The sequence below is a fragment of the Perna viridis genome, chromosome 13 (genome assembly GCF_037379345.1).
Source record: "Perna viridis isolate PV_CMFRI_1.1 ecotype Kerala chromosome 13, ASM3737934v1, whole genome shotgun sequence".
NCBI classification, from domain to species: Eukaryota; Metazoa; Mollusca; class Bivalvia; order Mytilida; family Mytilidae; genus Perna; species Perna viridis.
In genome coordinates, this window is record NC_142457.1 from 26,753,366 (window position 1) to 26,768,196 (window position 14,831).

The following is a 14,831-nucleotide window of genomic DNA, read 5'->3' on the forward strand; positions in this document are numbered from 1 at the left end:
TCAGATTTTAAATTTGTCATGTCGTTTTCATGCTCAGATGTCATGCTCATGTAATCCCTGGGATGAGACCGACACTCATTTTTTTTCAAAATATTCAAGAATTGATGAAAGAATAACCTGTTCGTTTTAGGCAGTTTATGTTATTTTCCCACATATTCGAAATGAATTTAAATTGATGACAGAAAATTTCTGGTAAAAATAGAATGCTGATTTATTGACGGTTCGATTTTGAATGTTTTACCAAATATAATCGTTTGGCGACTTTGTTAGAATCAAATGTGATACACTCCAGAAAAGGCTACAAATATTTGTTTATTATTATTTTTTTATAGAAATAAAATATTTATTATGGAATGTTTCATTATTTATTCCAACATGTCCGTTTTGAGATAACCCAATAGTTTCTACTGTGAAATCGGCCTTATATCTTGACCTTCACTTTGAACTCTATGGTAAAGGAAAACTATTGACCAAACTTTACGACAAACGTGATGACATTTTCAATGTTTCAATTTTATACAAATAAGATATCTTTACAGTGGAACGCTTGTTACCTGACCTCCCAAAATTCCGACAACTTGGACATACCAAATACTTTTCAATCAATTTCAATTTATTTTGAACCTCGCTAAAAACGACTATCTAACCCGAATAATTTTTGGAGTCCCAAACGGGTGCAGTTTAGACAAGTTTCACTGCATTTACATTATTTTTAGAAAACCAAAATTGAATAAAACGGTGTGGTTGCAACAGCATGTTACAATATGAAATCACCAACTCCTATCTTTTTATATATGACACTTGCTAAATTGTCTTAATCGAACATAACTATACAGATAAAAACGCGGAATAGAACTATAGTATTTATATGTATTAATCAAACGAATACATAACAAAATATTGTAGATTTAAACCTTTTCAATTGTAACCAGTATACTCTCATTTTAGAAATTATTGCGTGCCAACATTATTAGGATTTAACACAAATATCCGATATTGATTTTAGCGACCTTGATTAATATCTATGTTCATCAATGTTTACAATTCGATAACGCGAGTTTTAACTTTTGCGAATAAAAGTCAATCGAATATTTTGCAATACTAAAATAAAGCGAAACTTTCGGAATTATATGTAACAGTATTGTCATTACCATCTGATGTGCAAATGACTCCAACATCATATGAATGATCGCAATTGGGTTTTCCCCACTCTCTATGAGAACACTTCAGTGTTCTTCCTTTACCACTGCACGCTAAGCCATCTAACCAGACTGGACCAGTTCCACCACTTGCTATGTAAGTAGAAGCTAGACTATCCCTGATAATAATGAAAAAAAAACATTACATAGCTGTTAAGGAAATATGAAGGTGCATAATATGTTTAGTACTAAATCCTGTAAATACAGATTTGAAATATTTGACGAACAATTTTGCTCATCGTAACACTGTCTAAGATAAATTTCTTAGATTTTGACCGTTCCCCCTTTTGAATGAACTTCTTACAAGAAAAAGTAATCAAAGGAACCAAGATTCCAGCGGATATAAAACGAGTGTAATCCAGGAACAAAGATCTGACATACACAACAGAAACACACAACGAATAACATACATGATCAAAACAATATGTACGAAGGAACAAAAGTAAATGAGCAACTTAAATGTTACCCAAATCCTTGTAATGATAATATTGTACAATTATGTATTTTTATTTTTTATTATTATTATTTTTTTTGGGTGAATCACATTGACCACACTTCATTCTTGTCTCACATTGCACATGTGTTACTAATTTATTAAATGTAATATTTTAGCTATCTCTATTTATCGACAAACACATGTTATTTAGGTAATATAACCATCCTGTGCCGTTTTACAGTTACGTAGTCTTTCAAACAAAATACATGAATTTCGTTTTGAACGCGTTTTTGGCCAGTCATGGGTTCCAATACAACGCAATATAACGGGAGATCATCATTTCACTCATACAATTACACCGTTGCCGAACCTAGACCGCTAAGTGACAAGACAGCGACAAACCAATTCAGCTAAAGAATTAACTTTGTAGCCAAGTCAAAAGGCTTGATTCTATGTAGAACTCTCAAACAACTAGCTCACAAGCTACACAAAAGCAGTATTTTCTGATGGATGTAACAGAAAATCATGAACAAAATTACATTCCTGCCACCGAGGATCGAACAATTGAGCGCTCAGTGAACCGCCAGCGGCAAATCGATTCAGCTATATAATTCATAATTTAATCAAGCCGTTAAACTAGCTATTTAAATAACACTACCTACTACACTGCAGGTAGGCCGTCCTTTAACAAATGTATCATACAATATGTTCATGCACTGCACACAAAACGGTAGAATAGCGTATTAGAATTAAAACGATTCGCGACCATATGTGTCTCTATGTTGGATATGTCAAAAGTGATTGGGTTTGTTTTCTTTTGTTTTTATTTTTGCAAGTTTTTGTTTTTGATTTTGTTTTAGTTTTGTGTTGTATGTTTGTTTTTATTTTTTTTATTATTATTTATTTAATTTTTTTTAATTTAATTTTTGTGTTGTTGATTGAGATTACAAATGGGCTCAATGGTCAAATTGGTTTAATTCATTCGAGATGTACACTTTATTTATTTGCTTTAAACCAGCAATTTATTTATTCATGGTAAACTTTTTTTCTATGTAGAAAAAGTATCAATCACGTGGTGCAAACATTTTTCAGAGTGCACCACGTGACATTGAGGTTTTTGATTTTGAATAGACCAAAAATAAAACAGTCATCAAAGTCATGTAATAAAATTTGGTCTATGAGATGATGGACAAAATGCGTGTTTCATCTGAAATAAAATTGCTATTTGATAACGTATAGAACACGATAAAAAAAGACTGCATTAAAGATCTTTGGATCTTTTGGAACGGGAATATTTTCAGTTGAAAGCGTGTATTCTCTATGGGAAATGGTTTCTTAATAGATGTTAGATGGTGTTAATTTGAAATCTATAATGATTTAATTTTATTATCAAAGTCATATAATAAAATTTGGTTTATGAGATGATGGACAACATGTTACCAATCAGATGGCGTGTTTCATCTGAAATTGAATTGCTGTTTAATAACGTATAGGAAAGATAGAACAACTGTAACAAAGATTTTATCTGGAACGGGAATGTTTTCATTATAAAGCGGGAGTTCTCTATGGAAATTGAATTATTTACAGATGTTAGATGTTATTTGAAGTCTATATTTTAAATGAGCTGTTTGTATCCCATTTTATTAAAATATGTTGTACCTTTTAGCCAGCTTTTTGCACACGACCCTTGCATCCTTTTTTCCGAAATCACTGCCACATATTGTTCCCCAGAGCCCATCATGAAATATTTCTAATCTGCCTTCAATGGAGAATCTGGACGTCTTTCCAATTAATCTGATTTCTCCTGTAGGAATAAACCAAATATAGAAAAGCGGTAAAATTGTTTGATTTTTAACACAGTTTGCCAGTAAGACATATTTTAATGCATATCTTTTATCATTATATATTATCATTATATATATTTATCAGTATGCCCCTTTATATGGCAATTCTCTTATGGAGAATGGAGATTTAAAATAAGTACGATATGACTTGGTTTACAACTTGGTAATGAAACATGCGTTGTAGAATAGTTAAGTCTTTGAACTGAGTTTTTTATGTGAATTATGAGCAAGTCTTAACACGATAAATAGTAGCCGGTTTTTAGTGACTGCTAGCACTGTCTTATATAAATAACAAAACTGTAAAATATCAGATCATTAACCGAATTCAACAATGGTTAAAACACGACAGAAGGGTTGAAGTTGTGAGTGATAAAATATACATCAAAGGGAAATACTGAAGGTTATTTTCTCAATACATTGGATCATCCCTGCAAAACCTGTATCGATGCAGGTTTGGTATAATCGATAATGACAACGATTTTCACACATGCATACCTCGTTAAATTATTTAAGATATAAAGCAATCATTTGATAAGGTAAATATTTAATAAAGGCAAATACATGTTGGATTCTGGGGGATTGGAATTTTCATATTGGCATTTGGGATTGGGAACATGGGGAAGGCTGCGGTATATGATAACATAATTCAAAAGCTGTATTTTTATTGTATCACACCATGGACATACTTGATGGGTCTTCCATGAAAGACGAAGAAATTCTAACACCACACTATAGAACAATATTATACACATGTACAGCAATAGTGTTGCCCTTTATACTCGAGGGACATAAAACTAAACTGAAAGTAAAATGAAGTAAGACATCAGAGGCTAGAAATTCCTGACTTGGGACAAGCGCTAAAACTGCGGCGGAGTTAAGGAACTTTGGCGTGATCTCAACCCTCCCCTGGTATAATCTGGCTACTGTGAATCAGCTATCATCTGTCTATTACGTTAAGACCTGTTATGGGAGAACAATGTTTGGAACGTTACTATGGCGCCTTCGACCAATTGGATTTTAAAGACAATGCGTTAAAATTAAACACCAATCAATCGCACTTTCTATTTTGACCGATCAACGAAAATTTTGAATCTTTCTAGAGACCAACATTAAGTCTCCTGCCTGTTCGGAGCTGTAAAAATAATTAAAATTAGAGAAAGTAATTTATGGCTCACTTACCCTCAGTCCCATGTTCACAGGTTATACCTACGTCATTGGCGTGTGTACAGTTATTTTGTCCCCAGCCAGAATGAGAACAGTCGCTCAGCCTTTTTTCAGAACCGTCACAAACCACTCCACTCAACCATATTTGACCACTCCCAGGACTTTGTGCGTGCGAGAAGGAAGCGTTGCTTGTTCTTAAAGCCAATAGATAAAAATGAATACGTATACTTTTCTGACTGCTAATTACTCTATAAATCCTCAATCAATCATGTATGCTTTTTCTATGGCACAGATGATAACAAATTTCAAAAAGATGATAGAACTGTGAAGTTAAAATCTTTTTGTCGGTATGTTTGTTTGTTTGGCTTTATTTTTGGTTGATTATTATTTTTATTATTCTTTTTTTTTTGTTCACTTCTTTTGTTTTGAGCTCACACTGCTGTGACAACTATTGCAACATCGCTTGGATTACACCCAGAGACCTAAAACACGCAGCCAGGAAGGCTACACAAATATAGGTTTAGTTAAATAAGTGATTCCTGCTAGAATATCAAATCTTATCGTGGGTCGAAACTTAGAATACGATATACGGTGACACAGGTCAGTCACCGAAGTGAAGTTTAGATGTAGAAAAGATGATCAGAATACATGTAACCATATATGCAACATCAAAGATCCATTTAATACTGTCTACCGGGAAATTTTCGAGCTTTATTTTTTCGCGGTTTTTGTAATCAATCCACTTTCGTGCAGCTTAACATTTGCGTTCGGCCCAAAATCATAGTATAATATTCTTTGAAAAATATTCATGACAGTTTCATTTTTGCGTTTAAGATCTGTCTGCGAATAAGCGGATCTAAACTAAAACTGCCCCGCGTATTTATCGATTTTCAGAACACGTTCAAATGTGTGAACCATTCTAAACACTACTCAACCCCATCGAAATATATATTTCATAATACAACAAAACTGTATACATAAATAAGTGTTTGAAAGCTTTAAAACGAAGAGTTAGATCTTAGTAGTTAGTACAACAGTGTAACTAACAGCAGGCTAATTCTGTACATGCCACGATATAAGTTCGAAGTAGGCTGTGTTGGTCCCAAGGGTCAATACAGTTGAATTAAATATAGCCAGTTCGTAAAACTTTTATCAAAAAACCCCGTACACCTGGTCCGCATGACCAGTCCATACAACAAGCCAGTCTGTATGGATTGGCCAGTTCATGAACCAGAAACTGGATGTAAATATTAAGTGGACCTATACGACTTTATATATTAGACCTGGAGGAATAAAAAAAAACATTAACTGGGTATATCTTCATATCTAATTTATATATTAGTACAGACTGGGGCGAGGTGAAACATATTTGTCATCTCGATATTTGCATGCTAGCGCCTATTTTAACATACAACTTGACGACACATTTTAGACAGCCTACTTGGCCGAGTGGTCAACATAAATTTACAGAGTGCTAAAACGTTGCAAAAGATATCAGAAGTGGTTTTATTCCGCTTATGAAACAACCAAATTTGCATCGAACATTTACATCATCGGATCGATTTCATGGTTTGGATGAACATTAAGACAAGATTGTATACATGCGTTGTGTATATTGAAATAAATCGTTGGAATTACAGTTTATATGAAATGTTGGACACATTTTAATTTATATGAAATGTTGGACACATTTTAATTTATATAAAATATGGATATGAAAAATCATAAATTAGGAATGGAAAAAATAAACTCACAACTTGTCAATTTTTAAATCAAAATTAACATATTATAAAATACAACACAATAGTTGATTAGTTGATCAATTATTATTTAGACATAACATATTTATATTATTTGTATTTTTCTACAACAAGGAAAAATACTTAAAATAACAATACTTTAACTAACAGTAGGCTAAAATTGATTTTTTTGTAACGAAAGGTGATAAGGACAGGCATAGATTGAAGAAAAAAATCTATGTCAAGCATCCCTTATTAGCAAAAAGTCATAGAAAAACAAGGACACGGAGGTACATTTTAAATTTGATTTCATGTGGGGTTAAAACTGTTTTGCTGTTAAGCACTTCGTTCCTATTTGCAAAATTTTCCAGATACAGTTTAATTAAAAAAGAATCCAAAATTATCAATAACTATACAAAACATTCGTTTAATATAAATTGAGAACAATTTTCACACATTTCACCTAGATGGTTTTCATGAAAACAAATTGTCCAAAGATAGCTATTTAGGGCGGATACCTAGAAACACCAAGTTAAATATATAGTTGTGCAGTGTACTGGACGAACAATTGGTCGTATTCTAATGAGAACAGATCGTGTTCCTTTACTTGCTGACTTTATCTTTCACTCTTATGAATCTGATTTTTATAGCTGCTTTATCCAAATAAAGGAACATCGTTTGGCCGGATATTTTTATCTCAGTTTCCGCTATATACATGACGTCATTCGTCAATCCCAATTTCGGGGACTTCATACATCGAATCTACACAAAGAACCTGAGATAAAAGGACACTACAAAGACTTAAAGTCAGCCTTATATCTTGACCTTACTTACATATCGATGGTAAAGGAAAACTTTAAAAACAGAAACAAAAACAAAAAGACAAACGCATTGAAATGTCATTCCGTTTTGTCAACTTTCCTTTCATCTGTAGCAGCACCCTCTCAGTCCATGCGTTTTGACTTTTCATATCACAACTCATGAAGTTTTATGGTCGTCATCATAAACTCGTAGATTGTTAGTATGTATCAATCTGCAATGATTTGTTCCAATTGTCATAGTTTTCATTTCCTCTTTCGTCTTCCACTGACTTGACTTTTTATGAGTAAATCGGTGAGATTTTCAAGAAAAAGCAAAGGACGCTTACTCTACTGCTGCACCTAGTTCATGCTCCCAGTTTTTAGTGGAGTCCAAGTTGTGCATTATTTTAGTTATTTTGTACGTATACTTTGGGCCATTTTGTGTTGTGTGTAGTATGTGCATGTTTTCTGTGTTTCGTCTTTGTCATGGATTGCATTCTTTTGATTTTGGATTGCCGCTAGAATCTCCAATTATATCTCTTTCACAAGTTATGTTACTAAAACCATGAAGCTGGTGGGCATACATTTTAATTTTGTAATTGTTAAAGGTAGTTTTAAAATTTCATAACGTAAGCACTAAAAGCAACATGTCGGGTTTAATTTTCAAATAAGTAGTTTTGAAATCTGGGATATAATCAACTTTAATTTAACATTCTTTGAGCCATTATTGAAATAAGATTACATTCTATTCAAAACACGCTGAGTCAATACTAGTATAGTAAGGCTTCATTTTTTAAACAATTACAAATTGTCGAAATTATTTAGCGGCTATAACGGATGCAACTTGAATTAATGCAATACAAATATGTAATTTGTATGAACTGAAATCATAAATTGCACAGTAGTTTTAATTTGAAAAGGTAAATGGGAAATGGGGATAGTATGAGAGGGATAAATATTTTTAATGTTTGCTTTTTTATGATAGTATTTTATGAAAATTAAGGATGAAATTTCAAATTTTGAAGAAACAAAAAATTCAAGTAAAAATTTACTTTTTTAACGCAAATTTGTCATTAATAAATATAGACTAGGATGCATTGAGCATACACAATTGTTCCCGAAACCCCGATTTTTACACTAATATTTACATAGGAAACTAAACTCACTCTTGGCCAAGTTGACGACAAACGACCTCCGCTGCTGATTGGTTGAAGTGCCTATTACATACTGTTCCCCAGACTCCTTCATATTTCACTTCTAGCCTCTTATAAATATTATGGACATTCTTTTTCCCTGGATTTAACCTTAGTTTTACTGAAAAATGTTCAATGAAATTAAAGACAATGTCTATGCTTTCTAGTACGCTTTATATCATATGATGAACTTCATGCAGCAATCAAACAAAATAAAAATTATATTACAAAAAGCTTTGCATGTTTAACGATGGTTATACACGGTACGGTTGGCATAACTACTTACAATACTTGCATAGAGAACAATTTCCACTCAATGGTTTATTAGATGTTTGGGGAGTTGGACATTTTATAAAGGGAAAAGGAGGTTGAAAATGGAGAAAGGGTTTTTTTTTAAAGTATTTATTGACATGAATGACATTTTTAATGTTGGAGAAGTTTAGAATATAAAATTCAGTTTGATAGTGTGTAGGACACTCGATGGCAAATAGTGTACATGGGAAGTTTATATCAATCAAGAGCTGTAATATAAAAACAAGAGAGATACAAGTAAGTGTTATTGATTTACTGTCAAAATCATATTTTCCAATATATATTATATTCCGATCACGCTATTAAGCTTTAAAAGTGAAATATAATTTCGCTTCATAAGAAAGTCTTCTACTATCTGATGGATTATTTTATCACCTTCTTTTCTATAAAAGCAGCTTATGCCTACGTCATTATTATGAGTGCAGTTACTTTTATCCCAGCTGGCATGTAAGCAGTCAAAGAGTTTTGATTCAGAACCGTTACAAACCACGTTATCAAACCAAATGTGGCCACTACCAGAACTTGGAACGTATAAAGAGGCATAATCTCTTCTGCAAAATAAGAATGTAGGTTTAAATGGTCTGCTTTGTATCATTTCTCTCCTCTTTGTTAAAAATTACGTTACTAATTTTAGTTACACAAAATGTAATTTTACGATTTATATAGGAATGTATTTCATTTTATTTGCTCCGTTCGCCTCTATCAACCCAATTTTCTTATATAACTGCAATGTTAAGAATGAGTCTTTACCTATTGAGATTGTTTACCAGGAGTGTAAAACTGAATTCAATATGGCGCAGTGGTATGCGTGTTACATGTAGACTTCGGAGTGTGTTACGGTAAGGGAATATCTCACAAAATATATCTTTAACCAGTTAGAGTAATGTGTACTGTATTATATTTTGTCTACATTTTTTTATCATTTTCTTTATCCTTTCATTCAAAATTGTTATCTTAAAATCTGTCTTATTTGCAAAATCTACTGAAAGTTTTCTTGAATTTTACTATTTTCGTCAGTTATGTTTTTGCGTTTCAACCCGTAAATAACAAAAACTGAAATGGCTCTGTTTTGTCGAATTTTGTCGAAATTTACAGTAAAACTTGTCGAGACCGAATATCAAGTTTTATTACAGATTCATGAATACTGTGAAACCTGTCGAAACAGATTCCCTTTTGGACTTTAAGAATGGTTCGGTTTCATATTTCATACATGTAAAAATTGTCTTGTGTAGAGAGTATTCCATAGAATCACAGGTAGGGTTTAGAAAAGTTTCACTGTTAAACCGTAACACCGACCGTTTTTAGAGCTATAATCTTTTACTTAAGTAGCTGTCTTCATAAAAAGACAGTAGGTGATTCATGCCTGTCAATAGCCCTCCAAACTCAGTTTTATTTCTTGTTCAGGAACAATTACAGATCTCATAACCAGTCTTTTTATTTAGTGGTTGTGTTTTTAAGGAAGAATTATTTAGATTGTACTATTAATGTAGTTACTATTTTTCAACGAGAGGGAGTTTCTCATGCTTATCTAGTCGAGCGGCTATGCCGCGAGGCGAGATGAGCATGAGAAACTCCCGCGAATGAAAAAAACATTTAGTAATCTGTTTACTATCGCTGTTTTGCTGAATTGTAATACATTAGTTTTCCTTTTTTTTTAGTTTTCTTGACCTAATTAAGTTTTATAAGCACTGCAAAATTTACTTTCGGGACTATTTTTCAGCGACGTGCTACGTGACGTCGCGTATGTGCGCAGCTGTGATATACATTTTTTTTTTGAAAAAAATCGGTTAATTATTACGTGTATAAAATTTGTTAAATGATTTTGGAATTTATTCATTCTAATCGAGTAAGTTAATGTATTTAAACATTTTCCATTGTAGACTAGAAAATTTTGCCACAAATTAGTCATTATTTTATACGATTATGATTATTTGGGTCGTCAAATATTCCTACGCTGTTGATTGTATGTCACTTGAGGACATAGAAACAAGCAATAATTTTTATTCTCACTCGACTGGCGTGAGGTTGAAAATTATCGTATAGCAAGATCAAAGGGATTTTCAACAAAATAGCGATAATATCGAAAAATTTCCTATGAAGTTTTAGATAAAATTGTTCTTTTCCCAATTGTATAATTATTTTCAGGTATGGTTAGGATATCAAGTGTGATTACAAAGTTTACAGACATGAACTTATGCTACCGCATAAATGTGTCTACCTACCCTTCCCCTAGCTGCTTGCAAACAACTTGTGCCGCTGCAGTGTTGATGTGATGATTACATATAGTTCCCCAGATTCCATATCGATTGATTTCTAGTCTTCCGTATATTGAGTGTGCGGTCCGCCTTCTTGAACTTAACCGTATCTTTTCTATTTAATGGGAGACACGCCGAAGCACATATGATGGGACATTAAAAATAAAATGCATTTAAAGATACGTGAATATGATATTAGAAATCAAAATGTAGAAGTACAAAAAAAAATAGACAAAAACAAATAAACACATATAGTCAAAATCTATATTTAAAAAAAGGAAATATTTCTATCAATGAAAAAATCTAGATTTTACGATAATATTTGCTGCGCCTACAATCAAAGAACAGGACGCTTACCATTCTGGTGCATTGGCTCATGCACCAGATCTTAGCGGATCCCAGTTGTTTATTTACTTTGTTACTGTGTGTGTAATTTGTATTCATTTTATGTTCTTTGTTGTGTGTGTCTGTTTTCCATGTCAGGTGTTTGTCCCTGGATATCATTCTTTCGATTTCTGCCAGAATATTGGTTCCCTTGCTTACTATTATTGGTTAATCGGCTTTATGGAGTATTTTTTTATGAGTCCCGAACCATTGAAATGTATTATGATCAACGATTTGACACATCAGTGAAACAATAAAAAAAACAATTGTGCATTTATTTAATGTCAGTACCTTCCGGTCGGTTGTAACAGCTGATACCTATATCATTAGTATGAGTACAGTTTTGTTTCCCCCATCCTGCGTGTGAACAAGCACCGAGGTAATCTTCTGTACCATTACAAGCCACGTCACCCAGCCATATTTGATACTGTCCATGACTTGGCGTAATAAAACTTGCCGAGTATAGATACCTGAAGCATTCGCAAATGAAATGTATTAGAAAGAATAGCAATGAAACCAGTTGAAGTTGTGAATAAGCACCAAGGAAATTGTTCATTTACAATATCTATTACCTAGTCTCATCTGATCATACCCAGGATTTAATGTTAGGTACCCTACACAGTGAAACAGTTTAACGGAATGTGGAATAAAATGAACCAATACAGCTTTACCGATTGAGTACCATAGAAAACTCCACATCTCTACATTCAATCCACATTGAATTCTTCCTTATTAAATATTGACATTATCAAATTTAATTCAATGTATATGTTTCAACAGTTATCGATCCCAATTCGAAATCAAACCGTACAAAATCGTCATTCCTCATCCCTTTCTCCATTCCATACTCCTACATTTCTGATTCCCCCACCCCCTTTCCTATCCCGACTTCTCCATCCTTTTCTACATTCCAGATTCCCATTCTTTATCCCCGTACCTCCTCTCCGTTCCCCATTTCACCATGTGCCAAGGAATTGGATGATTTATTCGATTCAAGTATTTTATATTGATAAAACCAATAGCGGACGTTTTTGGTGCTGAAAACAAGTCATAGTCAACATTATTTTCAATTGATGATGTTCGCTGTTCAACTTTATATTAACAAGGTTTCTATACTTTTGATAAAGGTTTTAGACACTTAATATTGTAACAAAAATGCCAAATGAAATTGATATGTTAATGACCTCGTTCTCGGGATATAAAGAGTGACAGTTTTGCAGGAAAAAGGACCCCTCTTGATTTGTTTCCTCTATTTGCATAATCAACTTTTAACCTTCTTTAAATTTTGTAAAATAACAATAATACGAAAAACATTTTACCCCATGAATCAGAATAATGATATAAGAAAAAGAAAACACAGCGGTAATGGACATCATTTTTAGGACATTTAGTTGGGTAAGAACCGGGGATCCCAATCATCTGGCAAAAAGTCCTAATTGAGACCAGAAGACATCCTTAAATTAAACGAATTATTTTATAATTAGCTTCCACATAGTAATAAATTTTCATTCCCAAAATTTCAAGTAAACAAGCAAATCAAATACCCTCTTTTGAGGGAAATAAAATGTTTAAACTAAACAAACAAACCATCTTACCCTACAACACACCTTTGTTTTCTTTGTTAAATCATAATTAACACAACTCCGTAAAGTAGATATTGTATATATCCCCTGTTAGCGTTCCAAATTGTAATAATCGTAAGAGAAGCATATATAAAAGGATGACAGGGAATATGATACCATATTCCAAATAAAAAATCCGCATAACAGATGTGAAAAATACACATTATATAATGCAGAATGTCTTTTTCTTCACCAAGAATCATTTTACCATTGGTAGTTATTGAATATTTTGTGAACTTATACTTAAGTTTCTTTGTCAACTTCAATATCCCCGAGTCTATCACAGAAATATGGTCTCATATCCAGCTTACTAATCAGATGGCAGGAATATTTTACTCAAATAGAATATATCATGTCTATAAAATCACCTCAATTATCTGTACAAATTAGATCAGTTCTAACCTCTCACAAAAGGGTCCTAAAACTGTCAAAAGAACATATTTAGAACAGTTCTAGACGCAGTTCTTCTGCCAGTCAAAACAGTAGAGCCGGATCCACTGGTAGAACTATTTTCGTAGAGTCTGCTCAGAAGAGCTGATGCTAGTAGAGCAACTGTCATAGCTGGCTCTAGAACTGCTCTAAGACCCTTTTAGAACTGTTCTAGAGGTTATAACTAACCTTTTCTGTGGGCCGTTTTAGTACTTTTAATGAGTTTTAGATCGAATTGAAGTTCATAGTTATATACCAAAATCAAAAGGTTCGTATTTCACTAACTTACTTTTCTCCAAGCTGTTTGCACACAACTGCTGCAGTTGCATCGTCTTGATAACTTGCACACACGGAACCCCAAACATTATTGTGCAATATTTCTAATCTACCTGTTATGTAATCGGAAGTCTTGGATTGTTTTGCCAAACGAATGGAACCTAAAAAAAATATAACCATGTGTTAAAGTATATGTTTTAACAAGGTGAACAACAAACATATTTTTAGTAGCAGTCTTTATACAAAAAATCAATAAGGAGATTTTTCGTACATAGCAAACACACCGAACTCACTTTTATTTCTATAGGGTTGGTATGTCTCGTTTTAGTTTTGATACCGGAATTAGAGATGAAGGACGTATTAAAATCCGAAGACCGATCTGCACTTTATTGTTTACTTCCGAGAAATCAAAACGCTGCATTACAATACGAAATCTTCTATTTTATGTTTTTCTTAACATTTTTTCCCCCAATATTTTACTTTTAAAGATGAATCTCCATTGCATTTGAATGGTAGACGAAGACCCATTCTCATGAAAATATGAAGTCACATGACAAGATTTACATACCCTATTCAAAAATAGTTTCCGACCACATTAAGTCTTTGATGTTCATTGGGTTGTCACATTTTAAAATGTTTTTTTTGTTAAGATTGTACACCATATTATCAACAGCTATCGTTCTATACTTTGTGGAATTTTAGTGACTTAAGTTAGAGATGTATGTATGGGTTTCACAAACATTCAAATCTGAATACCATTACGTAAAATACAGAATACAACAAAGCATCGCTTGTATAGTTGTTTTTTCTACAGAATGATTCATCTTAAATAATTGACGTTGTCTTATTTTGGTTGCATTGGTACTTAAAAGCAAAGCGACATTAAATACAATAAGGTTATATTAACGAAATATCTTGATAAAACATTGTTATCGAATAAAAAATGGAAACATCATCATGTCTTCGGCATATTTAATATATATACAAAAGTACCAGTCATGGGCGGCATTAAAACTTCCAAGATCATAAAATAAGTGAAACCAACGATTTGGGAAATAAGGAAATATATAAAATCTAGCTCTTATAAGTTGACAAATATTCTGTAAACATTAAAGGAGCTACCAAAAAATGTGAAAATACTCCTTCAAAATTCCTTAGATAGTTTGAAGAGTTCTGGC

The 14,831-nt window shown here is 32.8% G+C and overlaps 1 protein-coding gene across 1 annotated transcript in view; it reads right to left on the reverse strand.

The window, feature by feature from the left end:
* LOC148600139 (scavenger receptor cysteine-rich type 1 protein M130-like) overlaps positions 1-14,831 on the reverse strand; it is a 51,214-nt gene that overhangs the window by 25,717 nt on the left and 10,666 nt on the right. The window contains exons 8-15 of the mRNA XM_088556979.1: positions 13,667-13,814; positions 11,618-11,796; positions 10,910-11,057; positions 9,063-9,238; positions 8,349-8,496; positions 4,659-4,837; positions 3,295-3,439; positions 1,152-1,318 (exon numbers count right to left, since the gene is read on the reverse strand). Coding sequence (XP_088413105.1) covers positions 1,152-1,318; positions 3,295-3,439; positions 4,659-4,837; positions 8,349-8,496; positions 9,063-9,238; positions 10,910-11,057; positions 11,618-11,796; positions 13,667-13,814 — 1,290 coding nt within the window. The remainder of the gene's footprint in view (positions 1-1,151; positions 1,319-3,294; positions 3,440-4,658; positions 4,838-8,348; positions 8,497-9,062; positions 9,239-10,909; positions 11,058-11,617; positions 11,797-13,666; positions 13,815-14,831) is intronic.